We start from the raw sequence: 13,075 nt of genomic DNA on the forward strand, positions 1-13,075 counted from the left end.
GGCTCTCTCTCCCTGCAGGAATTTGTAAATTGCTGGAAATAAAGGACTATATTATTTCATACCATTCCTACGTCTTATTGTCTGTTTTTGTCAGTACACATGTTCAGAAGAAGGGATGATCCTCATGCTAAGCTAACGATCTGAGCCACATGTGGGCTTCTGTGGTCATTTGTTTGTGGAACTGTCTCTTATCAAATCAAGTTTGATTTATATAGCACATTTTTAAATGATTTTGCTCGAGCCAAAGTGCTGTACATATAATACAAATACCCTACAGTAAAGACACTTTACAGCAAATACAACAGCAGTTTGTGCAGAATATCAGTATGAGAAAAACGACACCCTCTCTCCTTAGACCCTCACATCGTACAAGGAAAAACTTCCGGAGAAAGCTGCCCTGCCACTGATAAGAAATTAAATAAAAATGCTATGTAATAAGAAATGTAACATATTTAACACAAGAGATAAACTTTAATCCGAGGGCTATCTGGATGATCTGTTTTTCTTTTTTACATTTACTGAAAACCTGCGAAAAAATGAAAGACTGCAAAAACCGTTTTTTCTTTTGCTACTAAAAAAATCCCCTTATTCACCAGAAGTTAGTATTAAATAATGACTCGTGAATATGTCCCGAGCCAACAGTAAAATACCAGATACTGTTTCATTGGAAGGCAATGCAGTGAAATATTACATTAACTTCCACCAACAATGTTTAACACAAAATGAAAAACTCTTACACTGCAAACAAATGCTTTGGATAAAACATGTAATAATTGAAATTAAATAGATACACATTATTATACAAAGAGATACAAATACAATTAATCTTTAAATACATTGAACCAGTATAATGTGGTTAAAAAACGCAAACTGACATGTGTGCAAACAAGCCAAATATATGAGAGAGGAAGGATGTACAGTAGTGAATAATTTAAAGGTTTTGCAAGTCACTTTTTACTCTTGAGTTAATAGCTTTTTTATTGCCAATGTAGGCCTATTCTTGGATTGTAATCAACTTAGTGCAGAACGTTCCTGTATTTATTGTTAGCCTGTTTTTCCGAGTTAGCAAAAGAATGATGTGTAATGCTAACTCCATGCTAACAGTGTTCAACCAACCCAGTCTCACGGCATTTCGTGTTATAGTCACAAAATTAATTTAATCTATTGATTCGTGTTCACCAACACGATTATCGCATTTTTTTCGTGTCACAACGATTTTAAAAGCAATGCATTTCTATTGGTAGTATGTTTCGTGCCTGCACCACGTCTTTTTCGCCGGTCGGGTCCTGGAAGACCAGAAGCTGTGTGGTTCAAAAAAACATTTTTTTACTCAATATCTTACCCTAAGCCTAACGCTATGCCTTTTTTTCAAATTGTATAATGTCTGAGTTTTTGTTGCCGTCCGCGAGGAAAATAAATGGCTCAGAGCCTCAGAATACTGAAATCTGTATGTCATCTTTTATTCCTTCTAATTTGTTATTATTTTGTTCAGGCATGAAACATACTACCAATACAAATACATTGCTTCTAAAATCATTCTGTTTCAGAATACTGAAATCTGTATTTTTAAAATCTTTTTTTCCTTCTAATTTGTTATTATTTACATTGCTTTTAAAACCGTTCTGTGTGACACGAAAAAAATTCCGAAATCGTGTTGGTGAACACGAATCAATAGATTATTTTCGTGACTATAACACGAAATGCCGTGAGACTGTGTTGGTTCAACAGTCAGCTAGCTGTAACTTAGCTATGCAGATATATCTGGCGTTGGTTGCTTTGTAACATTAGTTAATGAAGCAATTTACAAACAGCAAACTAGCCAATATAGCAGACGGTTCAGCCCCTGGAGTCTGGATGAATAAGCGAACTGGAGACTATTTTGTAGAATTAACTAGCTAGCTATCTGTCTACGTTAGCAAGCAAGCTAATATTAGCTTACATTAGGTAGCTAAATCCAAAATCATATTCGGACTAATGTTTCTGTGCCAGACATTCATGGAACAAATGGTCCAAAGAAAATGTACCGATAAAAACGTTATATAAATATAATTGTAATGTATTTTACAGCATTATATCAACATGATACCGGAGCAGGAGCGCCAGCACCAGTAAGCTGACTTTAGTTTACTTAATAGTACCGGAGTCATATTTACAATAATATTTCTAAAGGTCACCTATTATGCAGAATCTACTTTTTCACGTCTCTTCTACATCAACATGTGTCCCCTCTGTGTAAAGAGATTCTGAAAGTTTCAGAAAAAAAGATTCTCTTTCTTTTTGTCCTGATCCATTTCTATAAAAACCTGTCTGAAAGTGAGCTGATCATATTTTGGACACTTATGATGTCATAACGATATTTTGGCTTGAGTAACCATTAGCCAATCACCAACCAAGTGCAGATCCCCTGTCCTCCACCAGGGGGTGCTGCAGCACCCTCAGCACCCCTACTTTCCACGGCCCTGAAGAGCCGATCGCATTCACACCGGAATAAGTTCCCTGGGGGAGGATTACGCAAATGAGCCGCTGACGTCACTTCCGTCTTCTTCTGCTTTGGGTTTACTGGCAGGCGGCAGACAACTTCACGGCGTATACTGCCACCCGAAGTCCCCGGCCCGAAGTCCCCGGAGTTTGGGACTGGCTTCAGTAGAAGCTGCTGGGACTCCCAGCAGCTTCTACTGAAGCCTCCTGAGTAAATCGCCAGAACGCCGACACCTCCTCATCTCCACCGCTCCCATGTTTTCTTTTGTGTTGCCATAAGTTTAATTCTAATGGTAATAATGGTAACGCGAGGATAATAAAATGGCGGCTCTACAAAACATTTCAGAGTTTTACGGGGCGTGGTTTGCAATTCTCCCAGCCAATCAGGACTGGGGCACTTTTTTCCCCCAGGAGAGTAACTGTTGTGAACGCGCCTATAGTGTTCTTTGTAACCAAATATCTCTCAGAGGGGCGTGGCTCCTTATTTTCATCTAAAGTAACAGACAGAGAATCAGCACTTTTGAAACAGGGCTGAAACAGAGGGGATTATGGGTAATGCTGCAATGATCTGTTTGGTGTTTGGAGCCAAACACTTCAGAGACATATCTGAGACCTATAATATATTGATGAAAAACAGTATAATAGGTGACCTTTAAAGTTGAATATCAGATCTTTATCTAACAGGAGATGAGCAGAGGGTTTCCGCTGCTGGTTTGACACCCTGAAGATGAAACCAGGCCTTTCTCTCCCTCTCCTCCTTCATCATCCCCTCCGATTCCCAGCAGATCCCTGGAGGACAGCCGGAGACAGAGAGCGTCGGCGACCTGCAGAACCTGACAGGGACCTGGACGGGGAAAATGTACCAATTACAATTCCAACAAGGAACAAGTGAATTTATTTATTTGTTTATTCCACACATGGCAGTTATTTTAAAACAAAACATGTAGACTTTACAAAACATGTAGACTTATACTGGTTGTTTTTCAGTTTTTTGTTTTTATAGCGCATGGGGGAAAGGAGCAGGGAGAAGAACATCTTATTTGACCTCTTAAAAAAAAATGAAATAACCATAAATAGTCAAATAAAAGCAATATTCTTTCAGTCACAGTTCCTTATAATTACTGAAACATAAAACCAGAACACAATCAAAAGTCAACTGTCTAATTACGCTTTCTTTATACATTTCCTTAAACATACAACATTTCTTAGAGCCCTTTAAATCATTCTGCAAATAATTCCACTTCTTTACGCCAAGAGACACACAGCTGCTTTAAAGTAGTATATGCAAACTGATGTTTAAAGTGTTATTTGCTCATCCTCTGAAATTAAAACTAATTAATTTTTTTATCTTTTCTGAATACTTATTATAGGTTGGAATAAAGCTGGAGTATTTAAAACACACCTACCATCTCCAGTCCTGCACACGTCCAGAGTATCCATCACTATCTTCCCCAGGGTCCTGCGGGACACGTTCTGCAGGTACAGTGAGAGATTGTCTTTTTAGATTTATTCAAAGAAACAAACATACAGTAAAAAGCAAACACAGCTTCATATCAACATGCACAACATATTACTGTCAGGTGTAGTACCACAGTTAGAGTGGGGAACCATACAGTATTTCCCCCTAAATGTTCAATATAGAATAAACTGTTTTCTGTGTTTTATTGGTCGGTTTTTATTTCATAATGGCATGGTGCCCAATCACACTTTGATTTCACTCCACCTTGTATTATGTTATATAATGTCATAGATATCCCTTTCTAGTTCATGTCATAGGAACACTGCATTGAGATAAAGTTAATCATCATTAGGAAATTATGAAATTAAATCTGGACTTTTTTCCAAACTCAAATAAAAATGATATTCAATAAAACAATTTCACACATTTTGTAAGCCTTGAGGACATAAAAAGGAACAATTACATTCAAATTTGGACAATGCCTGGCATCTAAAGCATTTCACCATATCCACTAAGCTTAAATACACTTCTCTTAAAAAAAAAAAAAAAGAAGTTAATTATTGCTGTAGAAAATATGTTCTAGACATATACAGTTAATATTGAAAGCTCTATGCACGTCCATTAGGATGGAATAAACACTAGATGGCAGTAGAGTGTGTGTGTGTGTGTGTGCGTGTGTGTGTGTGTGTGTGTGTGTGTGTGTGTGTGTGTGTGTGTGTGTGTGTGTGGCCTAGCATTACTATACTTGTGGGGACCTACATCTGTTTACACAGTGACGTGTGGGGACTCGCTTCCCTTATGGTGACAAATTGGAGGTCCCCATGAGGGGAATCATTCATTTTAGTGTGAAGACTTCGTTAGGTTAGGGTTAGGTTTAGGATTAGGGTTAGGGTTAGGCATGTGTTGGTTATGGTTAAGGTTAGGATCAGTCTCAAGGAAATACATCTAAGTCAATGTAATGTCCCCTGGAGTGATGTAAACATGGTGTGTGTGTGTGTGTGTGTGTGTGTGTGTGTGTGTGTGTGTGTGTGTGTGTGTGTGTGTGTGTGTGTGTGTGTGTGTGTGTGTGTGTGTGTGTGTGTGTGTGTGTGTGTGTGTGTGTGTGAACCTTGTTGCGTAGCTGCAGCAGCAGTGTGAGAGCATCAGTGAGTTTGTCCTCCAGCAGAGACAGACGTGCTTTCTCCTCCGGCCTCATCTTGTCCTCCTCTTCTTTAGGCCTCTGGCAAAAGCAACACAGTATCAACTTTACTTCTTCCTTTCTCTTTCACTACAGACTAGTCCACAGGTAATTCTCTTTTTCCCATACCTGATTTGACAACTTGGTTCTATCTCGAGCTTTAACACTGTTTGTAATAGCTCTTTGTTAGGCTGCATATGATCCATTATCATAACCACGTTTCTCTCTCCCCACCTTTTCTTTTTCAAAGCTGCCTCCCTCTGACTGCTCTTGGTTTGGTCCTTTCTGGCTGTAGCGCCCCCTGCTGTCCTTAAAAGTGCTGATGAAGTTTCTATCCTGCAGGTGACTCTGGGAACCCATATGGCTCTGACATCTGCAGGGAGAAAGGAAAGGAAAAGTCAGACATGTTATATGGAAAATGTGTCCGCAGTGGCGTGTTGGATGTTAGCTAACCCTTTTCCACAGCTGTGCAGTCGGCTCTTCTTCACCTCCAACAGGCAGCCCTGTCCTTCCTCTCTCATCCCTCTGTCATCCTCCTCTTCATCAGAGGCATCTTTCCCTTCCACTGCTCTCTGCAGACACCCCGCCTCTGAAAACAGTAGAAGCTGGTACTTTACTTTCTTAACACCATTTCACTTTTGGTTTGCGGCCTTTTTCAGACCATTTACATGCACATCTACCTACAGTATAAAACACACTACAGGAAAGCATGACAGGGCCTCTTTAAGAGTTCAGTTAGAAAGCCTTCCTGATACCTAATCCCTCAGTGATCAATCTGTTTTCCAGCCACTCACCTGTCTTGTCACAGGCGTCATCTTCACCCATTGGGTACATGTGTTGATTTGGATCAGGGATGCAGGTGCAGCGGGATCTAAGGGTGGCAAGTAGAGACATTTCACAAAGAGTTTTTACTAAAAAGGCGAACTTTCAGTATATAGGAGATACCCTCTTGATTTGTCTCTCTCACTGTCAAAGCATCTTATTAGCTTTATACAAACGTTGCCTTCATGCTGTGGAGATGAAGTCACACACAGCAGGTTTGAAGTATTTCTAGTGCATTGTGGGTGCATTAAAACTTGAATGCAGTGGCGTTTGTAAAAAGTTAACCCCATCCACTTTCACACAGCACTCTACTTCAGACTGAGTGTAACTTAAGCTGCTGGCATCAGTGAATTGAATTTCAAATCAGTAGAGCACGAAGGCAAATGATGTGTAAATAATGACACACACTCTCCTTATACAGCAACATCCATGTATGCACTTCCTTCAGGATTGCTGAATGATGCATCCCATTTGATCATAAAGGGGAGGTGTGTGGCCAATTGTTAATCATTAGCACAGGGAACACCAGCTTAACACTATGTAAGGGCAGGGATAGTGGAAATAATCTGCAAGAATTGGCGAGATGCTGCCAACAAAAAGTCACAAGAAGAAGAAAAAGAACCTCAGCAGGAGTGAATTCAAAGTACTGTTGAATTAATTGACTTAAAACACAGTAACATGTCAGTACTGGTGATGTGGGAGAATTAAAAAGCATCTAAGTGCAGTAGAAAATCCATCAGCAGCTGAAGGATTAAAATATAATCCTGCGAGGGCTTTTATAGTTTTAAAGACGATCAAGGGACGAGCAGTACTTCAACCCATAATAATCCAACAATCATTATAATAATAATAATAAAATATGTAAATCTAAATTAAATTAAAATGAAGGCAAGTGTTTTTTTATGTTCTTTACATTTAAAAAGTATGTTTCCATGCGTTGTATTAAACATTTTATCAAATTAGTTTTTCTTATATTTTTGTTAACTATAGCAGGGGTTCCCAACCTTCTTTCCCAAGAGTCCCCCCAAATGACTCCTGTTGGAAGTTGCCCCCCCCCCCCCTTGTATGTGTGTAACAGTAATTCAAGTTTCAAAGTCTCAAAAATGCTACAACTACTGCTGTCACAAACTGCATGAATATGAAGTATTTTGTTAAAGGAGGATGAAAGCGTAATTAAGGAGCACTATTGGAGTGACTTTGATGGTTATTGGACTCAGGATTAATTCATTTGGATTCCCGCTGTATGAAGAAATTAAAGGACGGCGCAAGTGGAAACAATTCACAAAGGGATTCAACTGTTTAAAACACATGCTCAAAGTAAGCCGGATTTTGCCGATGTGTTTATGTGGATTCAAAAGTCGTAAATAATATACAAAATGGAGGAGACCGATCTGATCAGAGCAACTGTGACAAATAATCCAACTGAAACCGGCATGGACAATGACTATGTTTTAAAAATGTGCTTATCCAGAAAAGCCTGGTTTGGACACTTTACGGGCAGAAGAAACATTTCTATTAAAGAAAGAATTATACATTTCTGTCTTTTTATGCCTATAATAGCCACTAACTTGAATTGTTATTCAAATTAATTCATCAATTATTTTTTATATTTTATTGTAATGTAGAGACAAGGCTTTTAACTGACAATCATGTATTGCGTTACAATTATATGTAAATAAAAAGAAAAAAAAAGTAAATATGATATTTGGCCTCAAATCCTCTGCGGCCTGGTGCCCCCCCTGTGATATTTGGGGCACCACTGAACTATAGGATAACCTCCACATATTAAATCCACTTTATGATTTTTGAAGCGTAAATACAATCGTAAGCAGTGGAAATCTTACGTTAGGCTATACAGGAACTACAACACGGTCACATAGCTGCGCGTCACCACCGCTAAACCAAAGGCGCCTAATGTAACGGCTAATGTAACGGCTAATGTAACGGCTAATGTAACGGCTAATGTAACGGCTAATGTAACGGCTAATGTAACAGCTAATGTAACGGCTCATGTAACGGCTAATGTCACGGCTAACGTAACGGCTAACGTAACGGCTAATGTAACGGCTAATGTAACGGCTAATGTCACGGCTAATGTCACGGCTAATGTCACGGCTAGTGGCATGATGACGTTTAGTAGTTTAGTTAGTCACATGTTAGCAACAGACGTTTTTATGACATACTGTAGAAGCTCGTAGGCTTGTCTTACAACAGATCTTATTTCAGGCTTCTAGCTACAAACATGTTGACTTCGGGACAAGGGGGCGTGGTCAAATCCTATAACTCATTTCTGGGTTTTAGGACTCATTCCTGCTCCACTCTAAACAGACAAAAGATAAGAGAATATGTGCTGCACCTGTACTGCTGTAGCTCTGTCTCCAGCTGTGTGATGGTGGTCTGGAGCTGCGGCACACACTGAGCCTCCTGCTGGATCATCCGGACCCTCTGGAGCCCCTGACTCAGAGCCTCCCTGGCCTCTTCTGCCCTCCTCCTGATGGACATCATCCAAGATAAGATAAGATAAGATAAGATGGACCTTTATTAATCCTGTGGGGAAATTCAGTAATTCAAACAGCAACAGGGTAAGAATGAAAAACAGGACAGCACAGATTCACAGATTAGAGATTAACACAATTAAAGATCAAATCAAAGGTAAGATCATCAAACCATTCCTCTGCTACCCACCTGTTAGCAGAGGGGAGCACAACGTTCTTGGCTGTTAGCTCCCAGGTAAAACGATCAAGTGTTTCGGAGAAAAATAAAACGTCTGAAACAGCAGCTCTTCGTTCAACGGGGAGCTCACATTGGAGGCGTGGCTTTATTTATACATGCACATGACCTTTAACCTTACATATAATTGGCTGTCAGCCATGGACAACAAAACTACAACGCAAATTGATATCACATTTACATGAATGTTAACTCCAACCTGATCTGAGCGTTCTCCTTCCTCAGAGCGGACTCCACTCTGTGAAGCTTCTGCACTTCCTGGTACGCCCATCTCAGCTCCTCCTCCATGCGCTCATTGAACTTCATGGCCTCCTCCAGCTGTCCGTCACGTGACGAGCGAATCAGCTTCAGCTCCCGTATAAGAGGGTCCCCGATTTCCTGTCTTCGTGCCCCCTTCCTCGCTGCGTCTCCCCCAGAACCACTGCACTGTCCTTTGATCCTCTGTGTGGGTACCAGCTTTCCCTGCACCAGGGTGATGGAGGTGGTTGGAGATGAAGCTGTGGAGGTGGAGATGGGAGGAGAGGTGAGGGGGAGGGTCCTCTCCCGACGGAGGGCCACTTCCAGGGCCAGGCAGCGAGCGTCGCTCCCCTGCAGCGCCGAGCGGAGGTCCTCCACCAGCTCCCTCAGAGCTGCTACCTCATCTGGAGGTGAAGAAGAAGAGAGAGAAGAAGAGACTTTAATATTGATACGGATACGGAGAGTTACAATGGAAATACATTCCCTGTTGTCTCTTAAAAACAAGAATGTTTTTAAATCGCTTCTGAAAACCCACCTCTTCTCCTTAGCGTTTTGACATCTTGTAGATTGTTGCTTTTATTTCCTTTTAAATTGTCTATTGTTTTTACTTGTACTTGTTTTATGGTGTGAGCTGAGCTGTACGATTTTTTTACGTTTTGTTTGTTTATTTGACTGCACAGCACTTTGGTCTGGAGGTTTTAAAGTGCTTCATAAATAAAGCTGTATTGTATCTTCAAAGAGTTTGACAGAATAAAAATGGTCATGTGTCTTTTCACACTGATTTAAACGACACTCAAGTACTTTAAGTTCAAGGTACTTGCACGTTATTAAGTATTTCCTTTTATTGCATCTTTAAACTTACACTACACCATATTTTAGAGGGTAATATCAAACATATTTGACAGCTTCACTTGCTTTACTGATTAAGATGTCACATATTTAACATAATCACTTTATCAAATGTGATGCACTTAGACATTAAACTTCCTGACAGTGTTTCAAATAGTTTAAATAATCTCCACGTCTATCAATTAGTAACATGCAGTAATAAAACCAGTATTAAGTTACCTTTTGAAAGCAGCTACTGCTAATGGAGCTTTAGTTCAGTGTATTGTAACAAAAGATCTGAATACATTCTCCATTATTTTTATATTTGGAGTATATGTGGTGGAAAGTAACTAAGTTCATCCAGTGGTTAAGTTATGGGGTACTTTTACACCATTGAACTTAAAGACTTTAGCTTGAGTAAATTCACAATCTATCATTAATCTATAAAGGAATTAGATTTGCTCCACCTTTACCAGCTGTTAACACAGAAATACATCAGTGAAAATCTAATTACTAAATATATTTATTACAATTACATTCTACATTATAAGGAATTTCACTTTATGTACTGAAAGTATATTATTATATTATTACTGCTTTTGGACTAGTAACATTTTGAATGCAGGACTTCTTTTAATGGAGTATTCCTATTTCTACTTTGACTTCTAACACTGCACATCAATCAAGTGGACACTGTGTGTGTGTAGGTTTGTGTGTCTGTGTGTGTGTGTGTGTGTGTGTGTGTGTGTGTGTGTGTGTGTGTGTGTGTGTGGGGGGGGGGGGGGTAACAACAATGACAGAACAGGTGGTGCTGGGTAGGTCATGGAAGGGGTTAAGAATAAATCAGGTGTCAAATCACACTACACAACCAGTAACTATACATTGTAACGTAATATGTGTTTTTAAGTTCATTGTTGGTTTGAGATTTGAGCAGAGTGAATTTTCTTTTTGAGGTCTGAGATGAAGTCAGAATTTGGAGATTAAGTCAGAACTCAAACATTGTTTTCACTTTTGGTAACACCCCAACACATTCTTCTCACATGGACCTATTCCTCTTCAGTAATAGTGATTGTGCAATACAAAATAAACAAAGACACTCTTAAACCTGTCAGTGATCTTCATAATAATAACAGAGTGACTTCCTGGTTCTGTACCTGACTCGCTCCTGTCCTCTGCTCCTCTTCCTCTCATCCCCCTGTTCTCGGGTCTGTTGTGATCCCTCTCCAGATCAAAACTCACACATTTCCTCCTCCTCACCCTCGGCCACCGGACCCTGATCTGCCGCTGCACGAGCTCCGTGTCCTCGGTAACCGGCAGCCGCCACGCGCAGTCCCCTCTCCTCGCACTGCGCACACGGAAATATCCACAGAGCCTCGAGTGGAAGTCTTTAAAGGACAGCTGGCTGGGAAGCACCGAACAAACTTCTGCAAACTCTTCATTTTCCTCGTCTTTTTCTCCACTGATCTTCCTCTTTCCAGGGATCCCCAGCACGGCACAGAGCGCGCTGAAGTCCTCCGCCGATACCGAGTCCTCCCGGTTGGGTACGGCCAGGTGGTGGAAGACCTCCTGCAGGTATTGGTCTATTCCAGAAGCGAGGACCACGATTTCGTTCTCCACGCCGGGATCCGGGCAGTGGTGATGGGCCAAAGCGCTCCGGAGCCACTCGCTTTTACGCGCTGCCCTGGTGTGCTCCATGCCTTCACATAAACCCCCTCAGTTAGTCTTCTTGATCTCACTAGATACAAACCAGTCTACGGCAATCAGGATCGGATGTTATTCCAGTGCAGCAGGAGGCTTGTCCCTGTGGGGTCTGACGCGGAGTGATTCTCTGGAAATGGAGTCTATTGATTCCTTCCCAGAGTACATCTGATCCCCTCGGGGAAGGAACAAAAAAAGTCTCAATGTACCGACTCCACCCTGTGGAGTGCACACTCTGACAGCTCGTGTGCGTGCGTGTGTGTGTGTGTGTGTGTGTGTGTGTGTGTGTGTGTGTGTGTGTGTGTGTGTGTGATGTGTGTGTGTGTGTGTGTGTGTGTGTGTGTGTGTGTGTGTGTGTGTGTGTGTGTGTGTGCAGAGGTGGGAAGTACACAAATCCTTTACTAAAGAAAAAGTACTCATACCAGACTGTAAACCCACTTTGATACAGGTACAAATTATTATAACTATTATACAGGTATATTATATCATTAGATTATTATTATCTCAATTAATATATTTTTTGTTTTGGTGTAGTAGCGTAAATAGTGAGAAATACAATCATAATTCATAGAAACAACTTCAAAAGAAAAAGCAGCAAATATTTGCATTTCAGAATTATGCAACAATGTTTGCGTTTATGTAAAAAAGGGAAAAAAACGTAAAAGTTATTATTCAAATGTTAATATTTTGCCAAAGAAAAAATTGTAAATTGATTTAAAATAATTGATAAAATTCTAAATCCCATAATTGTGAATATTCTTCTCAGACTTAAAAAAAACAATTACAGTGTTGGTCATATCTAAAAAAAAATCTCACATGTTGGGCCTCATTCTCTCCCGTAGAGTTACACGTAGAAAACAGCCTGACTAAATTACTCAAGTGAAGTAAAATGACCTCATACCGTAAGTACAGTACTTGAGTTAGTGTCAGTGTGTGTGTGTGTGTGTGTGTGTGTGTGTGTGTGTGTGTGTGTGTGTGTGTGTGTGTGTGTGTGTGTGTGGTGTGTGTGAGTGTGTGTGTGTGTGTGTGTGGTGTGTGTGTGTGTGTGTGTATCACTGGTTGTTTGATCTCCATTACAAAAGTGGATCACATTTCAACTATTGCCAAAACAGTTTGCAAGTCATATATCTCTCTCACAATGATCCAGTTCTTCTTTGTTTCCTCTGATAAAGTATCAGATTAAACACACATTTCATTTAAGTGAGGTAAATGATATCATTTGACGTTTTGTGGCACCTTGTCATCCAGAGACAAAACAAACCGCAACAATCCAGAGTGAGTCATGATGGGTTTCAGTTACTTAAACCAATCTGAAGTGGATCTGACTCACTGTTCATTTGGTAGCAACAACAAAACAAGTCTCCTGAAATTGTGCACCTTCTTCAGAATAAGCACACACACCTTCACTTGGAAGTCAAATATGAGTTTGTTTCCAGGAAATACCTTTCCCCACCCTGACCACCACTCCACACACCTGACAGCGACACAAAGAGAGCGTCTTTGGAACACACACATGCAGAGACCCTCAATTACACTCCACTGCCGCACCTCATTATGGCAGTACACACACATGTAGTGCATCAGAATGAGTGCATATAGTATTGTCAATTAAAGAAAATGGAAAAATGACGTATTCAAAACGAGTT

At 40.3% G+C, this 13,075-nt stretch overlaps 1 protein-coding gene across 1 annotated transcript; it reads right to left on the minus strand.

Annotated features, from left to right (window-relative positions):
* Window positions 1-1,019: 1,019 nt before the first annotated feature.
* On the minus strand, window positions 1,020-11,576 carry LOC307027610 (EF-hand and coiled-coil domain-containing protein 1). Its single transcript, XM_079695893.1, has 9 exons — window positions 10,886-11,576; window positions 8,866-9,307; window positions 8,293-8,427; window positions 5,909-5,985; window positions 5,568-5,703; window positions 5,349-5,487; window positions 5,046-5,156; window positions 3,885-3,951; window positions 1,020-3,322 (listed from the first exon to the last, which is right to left on the minus strand). Exons 1-9 carry the CDS (start codon window positions 11,424-11,426, stop codon window positions 3,156-3,158), a joined length of 1,815 nt encoding a protein of 604 aa, XP_079552019.1. The 5' UTR covers window positions 11,427-11,576; the 3' UTR covers window positions 1,020-3,155.
* Between the last annotated feature and the right edge of the window lie 1,499 nt (window positions 11,577-13,075).

This window comes from Notothenia rossii, assembly GCF_949606895.1.
Source record: "Notothenia rossii genome assembly, contig: scaffold_662, whole genome shotgun sequence".
Taxonomy (NCBI): domain Eukaryota; kingdom Metazoa; phylum Chordata; class Actinopteri; order Perciformes; family Nototheniidae; genus Notothenia; species Notothenia rossii.

Excerpts from the sequence above, each read along its gene's own strand:
- LOC307027610 (XM_079695893.1), bottom strand. The coding sequence starts at position 11,426 with ATGGAGCACACCAGGGCAGCGCGTAAAAGCGAGTGGCTCCGGAGCGCT. Across the intron at positions 9,308-10,885 it reads AGAGGACAGGAGCGAGTCAG|ATGAGGTAGCAGCTCTGAGG; the intron begins GTACAGAACCAG and ends CTTCACCTCCAG. Across the intron at positions 3,952-5,045 it reads TGCTGCAGCTACGCAACAAG|AACGTGTCCCGCAGGACCCT; the intron begins GTTCACACACAC and ends CTGTACCTGCAG.